The sequence below is a fragment of the Xenopus laevis genome, chromosome 1S (genome assembly GCF_017654675.1).
Source record: "Xenopus laevis strain J_2021 chromosome 1S, Xenopus_laevis_v10.1, whole genome shotgun sequence".
In the NCBI taxonomy this organism is placed as follows: domain Eukaryota; kingdom Metazoa; phylum Chordata; class Amphibia; order Anura; family Pipidae; genus Xenopus; species Xenopus laevis.
In genome coordinates this window covers 74,447,793-74,462,994 of record NC_054372.1, presented here as the reverse complement: position 1 = coordinate 74,462,994, position 15,202 = coordinate 74,447,793, and the positions used below count along the sequence as shown (strand labels likewise).

The 15,202-nt window shown below is 38.6% G+C and overlaps 1 protein-coding gene across 1 annotated transcript; it reads right to left on the bottom strand.

Annotated features, from left to right (window-relative positions):
• Positions 1–2,162: 2,162 nt before the first annotated feature.
• Positions 2,163–5,896, bottom strand: LOC121399331 (transmembrane protease serine 11D-like). Its single transcript, XM_041579740.1, has 3 exons — positions 5,096–5,896; positions 4,338–4,477; positions 2,163–2,319 (listed from the first exon to the last, which is right to left on the bottom strand). The coding sequence occupies exons 1-3, from the start codon at positions 5,199–5,201 to the stop codon at positions 2,248–2,250; spliced, it is 318 nt and encodes a 105-aa protein (XP_041435674.1). The 5' UTR covers positions 5,202–5,896; the 3' UTR covers positions 2,163–2,247.
• Positions 5,897–15,202: the final 9,306 nt, after the last annotated feature.

The window sequence follows — 15,202 nt, the reverse complement described above, 5'->3', positions numbered from 1 at the left end:
ACAATGGAAGCAATCTGTTGGCAGCGTTGAGACTAGGCAATTTAACACATGTGCCCTGCATGGCACATGTGTTAAATTTAATAGTCCAACGTTTTGTCTCCAAGTACCCAGGATTCCAGGACGTTCTCACCCAGTCCAGAAAGGTGTCGGCCCATTTCAGACGTTCCTACACAGCCATGGCACGCCTTGCTGACATTCAGCAGCGCTACAACATGCCAGTCAGGCGTTTGATTTCTGACAGCCAGACTCGCTGGAATTCAACGCTCCTTATGTTGGAACGTCTGCTGCAACAACAAAGGGCCGTCAACGAGTACCTTTTTGAACTGGGTGGTAGGACTGGATCTGCACAGCTGGGGATTTTTTCCCCCGTTACTGGGTGCTTATGCGCGATGCCTGCAGGCTCATGCGACCTTTTGAAGAGGTGACAAATATGGTCAGTCGCACCGAAGGCACCATCAGCGACCTAATACCCTTCGCTTTATTCCTGGAGCGTGCCGTGCGACGAGTGACAGATGAGGCTGTAGACCAGCGTGACGAGGAGCTGGAAGCGCACGATTTCTGGTCGGAATCACCAGAACGAACCCAGGCACATGCTGCAACGCAGGGAGAGGTGCCAGAAGTGGAGTCAGAGGAGGAAGGTGGCTTTGTGGAGGAGGAGGAGGAGGACCAACAGGAGCAGGCTTCCCAGGGGGCTAGTGGTGACCTTTTGGGGACCCCTGGTCTTGTACGTGGCTGGGGGGAGGAGACCGTGGATGATGCAGTCCTTGATAATGAGGAAGCGGAGATGGATAGCTCTGCATCCAACCTTGTGAGAATGGGGTCTTTCATGCTGTCATGCCTGTTGAAGGACCCCCGTATCAAGAGGCTTAAGGAGAAGGACCTGTACTGGGTCGCAACGCTACTAGACCCTCGGTACAAGCATAAAGTGTCAGAAATGTTACCAACATACCACAAGTCCGAAAAGATGCGGCATTTACAAACCAGCCTGCAAAACATGTTGTACAATGCTTTTAAGGGTGATGTCACTTCAGGAACTCATCAACATTCCAGGGGCAGAGGTGCCAGTAATCCTGCCACGAGCACACCTGCAAGGACAAAGCCCTTTGGCCAGTCTGTAACGACGTTGACCTTGTAGGCATTGTTTGCCCAGTTTTTTTGGCCACAGCCACTGAAGCACAGAGGCCAGAAAAAATATGCCATATAAATGCTGAAAATAGTCATTTTTTGCCATACGTTGACTCAACGTATATGGCAAAAAATGACTATTTTCAGCATTTATGTGGCATATTTTTTCTGGCAACTGTGCTTCAGTGGCTGCAACCAAAAAAACTGGGCAAACAATGTCTACAAGGTCAACGTATGGCGAAAAATTACTATTTTCAGCATTTATATGGCATATTTTTTCTGGCAACTGTGCTTCAGTGGCTGCGTCCAAAAAAACTGGGCAAACAATGTCTACAAGGTCAACGTATGGCGAAAAATGACTATTTTCAGCATTTATATGGCATATTTTTTCTGGCAACTGTGCTTCAGTGGCTGCGTCCAAAAAAACTGGGCAAACAATGCCTACAAGGTCAACGTATGGCAGTTGTTTAAAGAGAACAGTAGATTACTAGCCAGCAAAGCTACCTAAGCTAAAATGTCCCTCAAATCCCTGCAGACTTCTGTCCCTCCAATACAGAGCAGTATCAAGCAGATTACTAGCCAGCAAACTTACTATCATCTGTCCCTGAAATCACTAACAGCTCTCCCCCTACACTATCTCTTCCAAGCACACACAGGCAGATTTTTCAGATACATTTTTGCCCTTGATCCCCCTCTGGCATGCCACTGTCCAGGTCGTTGCACCCTTTAAACAACTTTAAAATCATTTTTCTGGCCAGAAATGTCTTTTCTAGATGTTAAAGTTCGCCTTCCCATTGAAGTCTATGGGGTTCGCGAACCGTTCGCGAACCGCTCGCATTTTTGCGCAAGTTCGCGAATATGTTCGCGAACTTTTTTTCCGACGTTCGCTACATCCCTAATGATTATTATAGCCTGGAGGGAAGCTCTAAGAACCTAAAATACAGGATGAGAAGAAACTGATGGATTGCAAACTACATGGCACAATACTTGGCCATTTGATGGCTGATGCTGTTAAACAATATGTATGACTAACGTGACAGAGCAAGCGCTACATGCAAAATAAAAAAATAAAAAGGCAATATTAAATTAAGAAGCATTATTTACACTACTTTGAGCTCTAACCTACCTTATGCTTATGACCTTTGTTGAGCTGTACTGGTTCTTCACATCAGAGTTGTCAAAAGTTTTTGAAATCTGAAATAGTATTAAAATATCTATTTAAAACACAATCCGTTGTTGATTGTGGCATCTTAATGTATCTGTGTTAAGCCAGGTTTTTGATGGTTCTATACATGTAATAATTGGGTTCTATTTTACAATCAAAAGTGGGCCAACTGCATGGGAAGCAAATTCTTCATGTATTAGTTTAATGAATTGTGTTTTATTAAAATATTACAATACAATATTACAATATTGTTTAAATAGGACATAATACATAGGACTTGATACTCTACAACTTTTTAAAGTAAGCATGTAGGAGTATCAGATCTATGAACGAAAATCAGTGACAGAAACTTATAAGGTGCAGAAATTCCTAAAATTGCCTGTGCCATTATTAAGTATAATTGAAACCATCTTTCAAAACCAGTATAGGAGGTTTTCAGAAAAAAAATGTAACTTGCGTGTTTTAAAGTTGAAAAACCACCTCTAACTATGAGGACAGACAGTTTCCATTATAAACAATGAGAGAGGTCATGGATGCATGTAAGGTATTTCTCAACCAGCAAAAATGCACCGACAGACCTAGTCTTAAATTAGTATCAGACAGTTGTACTGTGCCAGTGGAAAGTGACCTTCTAGCAAAGGGTACAGATTTCTGGAACCCAGACTGATATATGTGCAGCTTGTGCCAGAGGCCATCTACATTTTCTGAAGAGCAGATGTGCCTATACTAGTTAAATAAAATAAAGTACTACAGTCTTTAAATTTTGTTTTGTCAAATCTCTAGTTACAAAAATGTAGCCCCACTGTTAAAGTGCCACTTAAGGCTAGGTTCGCACATTTGTTGTTGCCATCATATAAGTATTTTCTTTGAAAATGACAATAGCTGAATTGCTGTATTTATTATAAGTGTTGGTTGCCTTTATAGAAAGAGAAAAACACAAGGTTTCTATTAATAGTGTTAGAATTGAGCTTATACAGCCAATGATTAGCCTGATTACTGCTTAGAAGTCTTTAAGAAATGGTGGATTATTTTTTTGCCATGCCCTTGGTCAACCTGAAGTTAGATAGAATTTCCTGAGCTAAAGTTTGATGAATGTGTATCTTTTTCCAACTTCAGATACTAACAATCTATAAAAATGACTTCTGGTCTACTGTCACCTGCGACAAATTTTTGCAATAATGCATTCAGTTCATAGGGAAATGAATATGGTACAGCAAAGTAATGCAGCAATGATCAGCAGATGGCAAAGGGAATGTGGATTCTCTGTGTTTAGCTGAGGTCATGGAAAGGAACCCCCAGAAGCCTTCCTACCCACACAGATTTTTTTTTTTTGAGTGTTCAAAAATATTTGTATGCATACACATAAAATAATTTACACTGGCATTTTCAGTACTTAATACAGTAAGGGGCTTATTTAACACACTGTGTTAAAAACAGTGAGAAAATATAATATACCACATGGCATCAGACATCACTGTGTAAAAAATGGCATCAAGCTGGTTATTGATTTTCAGCAATTGCGTACCTCTGTGTATAACTCCAGTGTAAACAGAAGCAGCTGTTTGAAAATGTTATAGGAAAATATGTTGTTCATCCATTGTGGGTTTTTTCTGCCTTTTTTTACTTGCTACTTGAATTGTTCTCATTGACGTTAATTAATTTTTGTGAGGTCTGCAGTGGTTAAAAATAATGGTGTGAATTCCGGGGTTCAGGTGGTGTAAAATAAAATAAACACCTTTTACATAGCCTTTTACACAGTTTTTCTGGCATTCATTGTTTCAGCCAGTATAATAGAAAAGGCCCACCAGTGTTTTTTTTAATGTTCTGTTTTGGAAATGTTCAGAAACTTCTCTGTGCTGTACAATTGTTACAGATGTGCTTACAAGTTGCAACCTAAAAGTACAGCTTTGCTGAATTCAATAGTGATTACTATTTGCTGGAAATGAACTGTTTGCATAGAATTAATTGCAAAATATCTCCCTGTCGCTACTGTAATTTGCAATTATTTGCACACGCACGCACACACACACACATAGAGTATACTTACAATTCCTTCAATTTGTGCAGACATTGATTTATATGCATCGCTTTGGCTATTTTTATAATCATCTGTGTAATTTATATTAGTTATCCTAAAAGAACCATTATAATAGTTAATGGTGGGGTCTGATACTGAACTGTTTCGACCTGTGTAAACAATAAAAAACCAAGACATGTCAAACAAAAAAAAGACATTGTTAAGTGTTTGCACCAACTGCATTTGTATAGATTCCTATTTTGTTATTTTTATTTTTTTAGGTACAAATGGAGCACAGCATATTTTTTACTCTGGCAAAAAGGTGTGGCAGTTTATGCCAGAAGTATAAAGAAGTATTTTCCTTTTGTAGATTACATTAATAAAACATGACTTTAGCCCTTGTAAGTGTCTGAGATCATAAAATCTATGATATATCATAGTTCCAGCACCACAGATTTAACATTTCATTATTTTTTTTGGTGCAATCCCTATTTTATATTTGTAAAACTTGAATGGGCCAATCTCAGTTCTGAAAAGTCATGGGAATATTGCATCGTTCCATTCATATTCAATCTGTCTTAGTCTGTGAAATCTCAAATGTTTTACTTGTAGAAATCTCAGCAGATGTTAGGCAGCAGAATTTCTCATTTCAATATTTAGGCATTTTACCTTTAATGAATATTGAATATTTGCATTTTAACATTCAAGCAAATACATTTGAAAGGTAATTTTTGCCACCATTTTTTGAATTACATATTCTTTTAAAATATAATAAATATTGCACTTACCAAGAACAACAACTATGACAACAGCAGCAATGACAGCTGTAACAAGAGTCAAACTGACAAAGCTGATAACAGCTATAGTGACTTTACAATGTCCAGAGGATTTCATCTGTTCAAAAATAAAAACAACCTAAATGAAAATATAATATGCAGTAAAAATAAGAGAGTCATTTCAACTGAATATGAAATGAAGAGGTTGTTAACATAAATATGACATTTTGTGTAATAAGTATAATGGTTCTAAAGCAGGGTTATGGGTTTAAAGCTAAAGTGTCAGGTTATAAAATTATTGCTTACATTATGAAAAAGCATAAATATGACATTCTTTCTTTAGGGCAGTGATTCTTAACATTTTTGCTCAGATGACCCAAATTATGCAGATGAATGGGTTTCCTACATTCAAACATAGAAAAGAATTTCACATTATGTAGGAGACCAAATCTACAACATGGGGACCCTTATTTGGGTTGCAATCCATAAGTTAAGAATTGCTGCTTTAGGAAAAAATGCATGGCACATGCAAAAAAATCCACCAACTGCCTGTGTGCCAGGTGGTAGCCAAACAGTAGCGCAGCAAGAAACAAAGAGAGAAAAAGAGAAACATATTGATACATCCTATACATTTCTACAGCACTTGCAAAGAGATAGATTCCTTCCTTGCAAGTTCCCCCACCTGCTTTTCTCTTCCAGTATTCCTGTCTCTATCAGAAGTACAGATGCTTGATCACTCTCTGAACAACAGATGCAGTGCAGGACCAGGCAGTCTCCCCCCATTCTTAACACTTTCTACATAATTCTACCTCAATGCCTTTTAACTGCTTGAATTAGTTTTCAGTTGCTCATTCCGTGACTGAAAAGTACCAGTCAGAAAAGCATGACCTACAAAGGTAAAAGTTAAGACCCTGAAGTCTTGTAATGAATTAAATTTTGCTCACATTTTAGAGGCATATTTATTAAAGTTTTTTTACAACTCTATTAAACTCAAATATACTCTAAATTTGACTGGGGGGTTATTTATAAAAAAAAATCTAATATCTAAAAACTTGAATGTCAGGAAGGCTACTAACATGTCCAAATTGGACTGGACTTCTCCCATTGGCTTATACATGAACTTGGCATGTTTTAGGTGGTGAATAGTCAAATTCAAGTTTTTAAAGGACCAGAGTATGATAAATCTCAAAATTAAATTTAAATTGAGTTTGGCTAATTCATAATTTGAATTTGAGATTTTTGACCATAAAAAAAAAAAAAAAAAAAATCTGCCCTTAGTATATTGGAATATTGTTGTGACTTCTTTTAACCCTTTGCCTGCCAAGCACGTACACCGTACGTTCTGGCAGGCAAGGGCTTTAACTGCCAAGCACGTACATTGTACGTGCTTGCAGTTTTACATGCTGTACTCTGCATCAGCGGCTTTAGCCGCCTCTGCAGAGGTTTAGCAGCATTGACAGCCCCCTGGGCAACGAGGCTGGGGGGCTGTCATGTCGGTCCTGCGACTGGATTGTCGCAGGGCCGACCTAAAAGAGGCAGACACAGCAAATTGCGTGTCTGCCTTGCTGCTCTGCTTCCTCCTGCTCACCTCGTGTTCCAGCGACGTCCACACACTTCCTGCTTGCTGTGAATCTGCAAATCTGCTTCTCTCTCTTCTCCAGCTCTAAGATCAGCCAAAAACGGTAAGTGGCCTTTATTTTACACACTTACATACACCTACCTACATTATACACACATACACACATATTTTAGTATAAAAAAAAACAAAAAAAAAAGTTTTTTTTAATTTTTCATTTTCCACTTATATGGACTTATATGCATTTATATACACTTATATGGACTTATATACACACTTATACACACTTATACACTGTCACACAATTCTTGGAAGTGTACACACATTTTATTTTTTTTACTTTTTCATTTCACCAATTTGTGTTTTTTTTACCCATAAAAACTGTTTATTTCAGCAGCGTGACTATTGGATAATCGATTTCGGCCACTAATTAGGCTGTCGGTGCAGTTATTTTGTTATTTCATTGATTTGCACAATTTTTGTGGTTTTATTGCAATTTTATCCCTGGATTATTGTTCCTTATGTATCTTTAGTATAGTTTTGCTGTTTGGTGCTTTGGTATATTATTTTACTTAGATTGATCCGTCAGAATATATGCTTTCCAAAAATATATGGTTTTCTGGGGTCTTTTTACAGTTTGGGGGTCTTACGGCACATAACGCACAGTTGGGGTTCTCTTTTCAGCAGCTTAGTTGGCCAGCGTGAAAATTCATATGCACATTTTTCATTTGGGGCCGTACACACCATATACTTTGGTAAATCTATGCATATTGGGCATCAAACTATTCAGTAGACCTCTGATGTCCATATTTGGGGTGATTTTTCTTTGTACGTAAAACATTGTGTGAGATAAATGTGGCATAATTCAACATTTTTAGGCGATTTTCGGAAATGTAAAAATCTCTATGTTTATAAAAGATTGCAGTTTGGAAAGACGTCTTTATCTTGGTTGTTTTCGTCAGAATGTGTACTTTCCAAAAACATATGGTTTTGGGGGGTCTTTGCTGTTAGGAGGGTCTTGAGGCACATAATATGAAGTCAAGGGTCTATGTTTACAGAAGGCGAATCGGCAGCAGAGAAAACTCATATTCACTATTTACATTTGGGGTCCGCACATGCTAGCTGCCTTGGTATATCAATGCATATTGGGCATAAAACTGTTCAGTAGACCCTTGGCATCAGTATTTATGGTGTTTTACAATTGTATGTAAGAAGTTGGGTGAGATAAATGCGGCCAATTGCAATATTTTTAGGCGATTTTCAGAAATGTAAAAACCGTTGCTTTTATCGCCAAATTTAGGAAAGGCTTGCGACTTGGTACTTTGGAGTACAAAGACATGCATACCCAATTTGGATTCGCGGGAATGTGTAATTTCCAAAAATATATGGTTTTCTGGGGCGAACATACTTTTTTCTACCTTTGCCCCCCCCCAAAACTATGTAAATGTGTTGATTTTGCAGTATCTGAAATGACAGACCATATGGGGGCGGGTCTTCATTTTAGGGCCTCTATATGCCACGTGCTTGGGTACACCTATACATATTGGGCATAAAACTGTTCAGAGGACCCTAGGCTTTCATATTTGGGGTGATTTGTCTTGATACCTAAAAGTATGTGGGTAATACGATGCTGCAGGGAGGAAATTTTGAGGTGATTTTTGGAAATGTCACCAAAATCACCACATTTAGGAATGGTTTGTGGCTTGGTACTTTGGAGTACAAACACATGCATACCCAATTTGGATTCAGGGGAATGTGTACTTTACGAAAATATATGGTTTTCTGGGGTGAACGTACTTTTTTCTACCTTTGTCCCCCCCCTCCAAACAATGTAAATGTGTTTATTTTGCAGTATCTGAAATGACAGACCAAATGGGGGTCTTCCTTTTGGGGCCCCTGTATGCCACGTGCTTGGGTACACCTATACATATTGGGCATCAAACTGTTCAGAGGACCCTAGGCTTTCATATTTGGGGTGATATCTCTTGATACCTAAAAGTATGTGGGTAATACGATGCTGCAGGGTAGAAATTTTGAGGTGATTTTTGGAAATGTCGCCAAAATCACCAAATTTAGGAATGGTTTGCGACTTGGTACTTTGGAGTACAAAGACATGCATACCCAATTTAGATTTGTGGGAATGTGTACTTTCCGAAAATATATGGTTTCTGGGGTGAACCTACTTTTTTCTACTTTTGACCACCCCAAAACGATGTAAATGTGTTGATTTTGCAGTATCTGAAATGACAGACCATATGGGGGTCTCCCTGTATGCCACGTGCTTGGGTACACCTATACATATTGGGCATCAAACTGTTTAGAGGACCCTAGGCTTTCATATTTGGGGTGATTTCTCTTGATACCTAAAAGTATGTGGGCAATACGATGCTGCAGGGTAGAAATTTTGAGGTGATTTTTGGAAATGTCGCCAAAATCACCAAATTTAGGAATGGTTTGTGGCTTGGTACTTTGGAGTACAAACACATGCATACCCAATTTAGATTTGTGGGAATGTGTACTTTCCGAAAATATATGGTTTTCTGGGGTGAACATAACTTTTTCTACTTTTGACCCCCCCAAAACGACGTAAATGTGTTGATTTTGCTGTACCTGAAATGACAGACCATATGGGGGTCTTCCTTTTGGGGCCCCTGTATGCCACGTGCTTGGGTACACCTATACATATTGGGCATCAAACTGTTCAGAGGACTCTAGGCTTTCATATTTGGGGTGATATCTCTTGATACCTAAAAGTATGTGGGTAATACGATGCTGCAGGGTAGAAATTTTGAGGTGATTTTTGGAAATATCACCAAAATCACCAAATTTAGGAATGGTTTGCAGCTTTGTACTTTGGAGTACAAAGACATGCATACCCAATTTAGATTCATGGGAATGTGTACTTTCCGAAAATATATGGTTTTCTGGGGTGAACTTACTTTTTTCTACTTTTGACCCCCCCAAAACGATGTAAATGTGTTGATTTTGCTGTACCTGAAATGACAGACCATATGGGGGTCTTCGTTTGGGGCCCCTGTATGCCACGTGCTTGGGTACACCTATACATATTGGGCATCAAACTGTTCAGAGGACCCTAGGCTTTCATATTTGGGGTGATTTCTCTTGATACCTAAAAGTATGTGGGTAATACGATGCTGCAGGGTAGAAATTTTGAGGTGATTTTTGGAAATGTCACCAAAATCACCAAATTTAGGAATGGCTTGCAGCTTTGTACTTTGGAGTACAAAGACATGCATACCCAATTTAGATTCGTGGGAATGTGTACTTTCCGAAAATATATGGTTTTCTGGGGTGAACTTACTTTTTTCTACTTTTGACCCCCCCAAAACTATGTAAATGTGTTGATTTTGCAGTACCTGAAATGACAGACCATATGGGGGTCTTCCTTTTGGGGCCCCTGTATGCCACGTGCTTGGGTACACCTATACATATTGGGCATCAAACTGTTCAGAGGACCCTAGGCTTTCATATTTGGGGTGATTTCTCTTGATACCTAAAAGTATGTGGGTAATACGATGCTGCAGGGTAGAAATTTTGAGGTAATTTTTGGAAATGTCACCAAAATCACCAAATTTAGGAATGGTTTGCGGCTTTGTACTTTGGAGTACAAACACATGCATACCCAATTTAGATTTGTGGGAATGTGTACTTTCCGAAAATATATGGTTTTCTGGGGTGAACCCACTTTTTTCTACTTTTGACCCCCCCAAAACGATGTAAATGTGTTGATTTTGCAGTACCTGAAATGACAGACCATATGGGGGTCTTCCTTTTGGGGCCCCTGTATGCCACGTGCTTGGGTACACCTATACATATTGGGCATCAAACTGTTCAGAGGACCCTAGGCTTTCATATTTGGGGTGATTTCTCTTGATACCTAAAAGTATGTGGGTAATACGATGCTGCAGGGTAGAAATTTTGAGGTGATTTTTGGAAATGTCACCAAAATCACCAAATTTAGGAATGGTTTGCGGCTTGGTACTTTGTAGTACAAAGACATGCATACCCAATTTAGATTCGTGGGAATGTGTACTTTCCGAAAATATATGGTTTTCTGGGGTGAACATACTTTTTTCTACTTTTGACCCCCCCAAAACGACGTAAATGTGTTGATTTTGCAGTATCTGGAATTACAGAACTGATAGCTCAAATGAGGTGTCTACATTTTAGGGCCCCTATATGTCACATGCTTGGGTACCCCTATACATATTGGGCATCAAACTGTTCAGTGGACCCCAGGCTTTCATATTTGGGGTGTTTTACATTGATACCTAATGATGTGTGGGAGATACGATTCTGTAGATTGGAAGCTTTGAGGTAATTTTTCAAAAAATTCACCAATTTCTATAAAACATTATAACTTTAGGAAACAATTGCAACTTGGTAGTTTGGAGTACAACGATATGTTTACCCATTTTTGATTCACCAGAATCTGTTCTTTCTAATAATGGGTAGTTTTCTAGGGTAAACCTACTGTTAGTGGAATGTTTGGCCTTGAAATCAGAAGTATGCCGTTTGGGGAGCGGTGCTTTGGACATTTGCTAGTGTACTGCTTGTAGATTTTGATCTATACAAGTGAGAAATCTCCATAAAACTATATATATTTGGTATTGCCGCGTTCAGGAGACATAGACCTTTCCAAATCAGCTGTGTTCTCATACATAAAGTAAATAATGTTTCTGATATATGTGATTGTTCTTTGTGAAACATGATTTTTTTCATTTTATTGGACACTTAGAAGCCTATATTTTTTTACAGAAGTAGAATTACACCAAAATTCTTGCATATTTTGAAAGTTCAGGTTGTCCTGAAAAAAACAATATATTGTTTTCCTGTGTAAACTAAAAGACCGCCCCAGGAAGGGCCCTTAAAGTGAAAGAGTGCAAAATATCTAAAAACTGCTTGGGAGTAGATGTTCGCATCTAGGACAAAACGGCTGGCAGGGAAAGGGTTAATTGTTTTCAATTCAATTGGTCTTCATTTTTTTATTACATAACTTTCTATTAAGGTCTAGTGATGAGCAAAACTGCCATGTGATTGCATTAAATGTATTGGAGTCAAAGAATATGTTTTTCTCTGTGTTATTTCTGCTTTCAAATATATTGCTATGTGCATGGTAAAGCGATAGTATTGTCATTGGTGGTTTTTCTCATGTGTATCCCGCAACAAAACATATTCTGAAATTCTAGAACAGTTTCTTATTCAAACCACTTCCTGGTTTGTAGTGTAAATTGGACCCTAGCAACCAGATAGCTGCTGAAATTCCAAATTGGAGAGCTACTTTAAAAAAAGGTAAATAATTCAGATACAATAAAAAAGACAAATTGTCTTAAAATATCACTGTCTACATCATGCTAAAAGCTAACTTAAAGGTAAACTACCCCTTTCAGAAATATGAGACTTGCTCTGAAATATATTTGACATGTTCTTCAGCTCTATTTCTACTTACCAACTTTATACTATGGTGCATTTTACTGATTTAAAGTGATACTGATACTAAAAAACTACTTTTTAAAATATGAATGATAATTAAAAGTTACCTATAGGTCATGTTGATTGTTTTTTGCGGAGAGTTTTGTTTTTGTAAGTAATTGTCAGTTGAAGTTCCTAAACCTGACTGTTTTGCCAATCTGACTGTCCCATCTCAGCTTGTCAGTTAAAGTTTCTAATGCTAACGAACTCCTGCTGCACAAATATGGCAGCCCCCTCATAGGCGATCGAAGGGAGTCAGATAGGCATTGAGCAAATTCTTTATGGCAAAATTATAAGAAGCATGCAAAGTAAATTTTATGGAAGAGGTAAAAAAGGTTTCATTTCTGGTGTCAGTATCTCTTTAAAGGAGAAATCAACCCTTTAAGAAAAAAACTTTTTTTTACCCCCACCACACAGAAACCACCCTCAATCCACCCCCCAGTGAAATGCCCCATACTTTATACATACCCCTCTGTGCAGATTCTGCCATCGGAGTTCCACGCAGCCATCTTCCGGGTCTTCGTGTCTTCTTCCGGCACTTCGGCAATTTTCGTGAGTTTCCGTCACAAACTGGTAAATTGCTCCAACTGCGCATGCGCCAACATGCCGATCTCCTACTCAGCTTGCCGAAGACCCAGAAGATGGCTGCGTGGAACTCCGATGCCAGAATCTGCACCGAGGGGTAAGTATAAAGTATGGGGCATTTCCTTGGGGGGGAGGGCAGTTAGGCTGCGGGGGAGGGTTTCCGTGGGGTGGGGGGTACAGGTTTTTTTCTTAAAGGTTGACTTCTCCTTTAAGGGTTGAAGTACTATGCATGCTATTTCGGTGCAAATTTACATGTGACACAAAGCAAAGGTTTCAGAATTAAGCTACTACTTTTGTTGTGCATCAAGAATAACTAGGAAATTTGTTTGGCAGTACACCCATGTATCACAAATGTGGAACCCTTTTGTATGCCATGCTGGCACACAGGGACAGGCACAACAGTAGAAGCTGAGCTGTAACATCCAACAGAGCAGGACACATTCTGCCAAAATGACACATGTATCTGCATTGGTAAACATTTTTCCTGACAGCCAGGAAACAGTTTTGTGAATATATAAAAATAATAACTGCTTGGAATCCTTTATACCAAAAATATGCTTAATACTAACTGAAATTGCATTGCCATTGCCAAAAGCCATCGTAGCACATGTGTGTGTGTGTGTGTATATATATATTTATTTATTTATTATTATTATTATTTACATAGTAACGAACATAGTAGATGAGGCTAAAATAAAAAATAATAAACAATAAAAAATACTTGTTTCCATCATGTTAGAACTTTTTTTCTAAATGAGTTTGCCTAACTACTACTTGGTCCAGAGGCTGATTTAATAGTAAATGCTTTTAAAAAATATATGGTATTAGTTTTAGTTATCTGCCAACCTTAAATATTTTAGGTCCTATTGCAAATTCACAGGAAATATACAGTACATTAGCTACAATAAGTTAATTATACAGGTACATAGATCATTTATATTATTTAGATATTTCTTTGGAGATCTTATTAAACCTGTTTCTTTGTTTGATAATATGTAGCAATTTATATGACTGCAGGATGAACATTTTTATATTCTACTGAACAGTTTACTTTAGGGTCAATAGATATACCGTATTATTAAAAAACTGGCATTTACCTTGGAGAATGTCTTTCGCTGTGAATCTCCTTCTTTGCAGGTGACACATTTATTTTGTTGTTAGAGCCTAACTAGTTCGTAAAGTCATAGCTTTATGTGTTTGGGCTGGTTTTCTTTGAAAATAACAAAGACATGAATGAAAAGTCGTCAAAAGGTGTTAACTATGCTAAAAGCCCGTTAAGGAAATCAGAGATCCCAGACTCTAAAAATAGTTTGTGTAGTATGTTAACACAGAATGAAAGGCAATGCTGGGTTTCAATATAAAAATATGTTATTAATATTCCAATTGTGAAATCAATTGTCTAAAATACTGGTAAATTGCTCCAACTGCGCATGCGCCAACATGCCGATCTCCCACTCAGCTTGCCAAAGACCCAGAAGATGGCTGTGTGGAACTCCGATGCCAGAATCTGCGCCGAGGGGTAAGTATAAAGTATGGGGCATTTCCCTGGGGGGGGGAGGGCAGTTAGGCTGGGGGGAGGAGGGTTTCTGTGAGGTGGGGGTACAGGTTTTTTTCTTAAAGGTTGACTTCTCCTTTAAGGGTTCAAGTACTATGCATGCTATTTCGGTGCAAATTTACGTGACACAAAGCAAAGGTTTCAGAATTAAGCTACTACTTTTGTTGTGCATCAAGAATAACCAGGAAATTTGTTTGGCAGTACACCCATGTATCACAAATGTGGCACCCTTTTGTATGCCATGCTGGCACACAGGGACAGGCACAACAGTAGAAGCTGAGCTGTAACATCCAACAGAGCAGGACACATTCTGCCAAAACGACACATGTATCTGCATTGGTAAACATTTTTCTTGACAGCCAGGAAACAGTTTTGTGAATATATAAAAATAATAACTGCTTGGAATCCTTTATACCAAAAATATGCTTAATACTAACTGAAATTGCATTGCCATTGCCAAAAGCCATTGTAGCACATGTGTGTGTGTGTGTGTGTATGTATCAGGACGGAGCTTATTTAAACCCCAGGTTCCTAACAGAGTGGTTCCGGGACTGCTAGTCCAGCCCCGGGTGTTTTGAGTTGTCCTGAGGTATCTCAGGTGGTTAATTAAAAAGGCAGCTCAAGCCAGAGTGGGGAGTTCCTGGCTGGGGGAAAAGACACAGGAAAGCTGCCTGTGTGAGAGGGATTGAAATCACCAAAAGGTTTGGGATTTTATATATTCCTGTATGTTCTTTGTTTTGGGGAGAAAGGCGGTAGGCCTTCTCCTGGTAGTTAGGAAAACTGACCTGTATTAGTTAGAAGCCCATTAAGTGGCAAGGATTTTATTTTGAATTGTTTATGTTGTTTTGCTGCAAGTGAAAATAAACTGCCAGAAAGAAACAACCCCCTTATGAATTCTGAATGTGCCGAG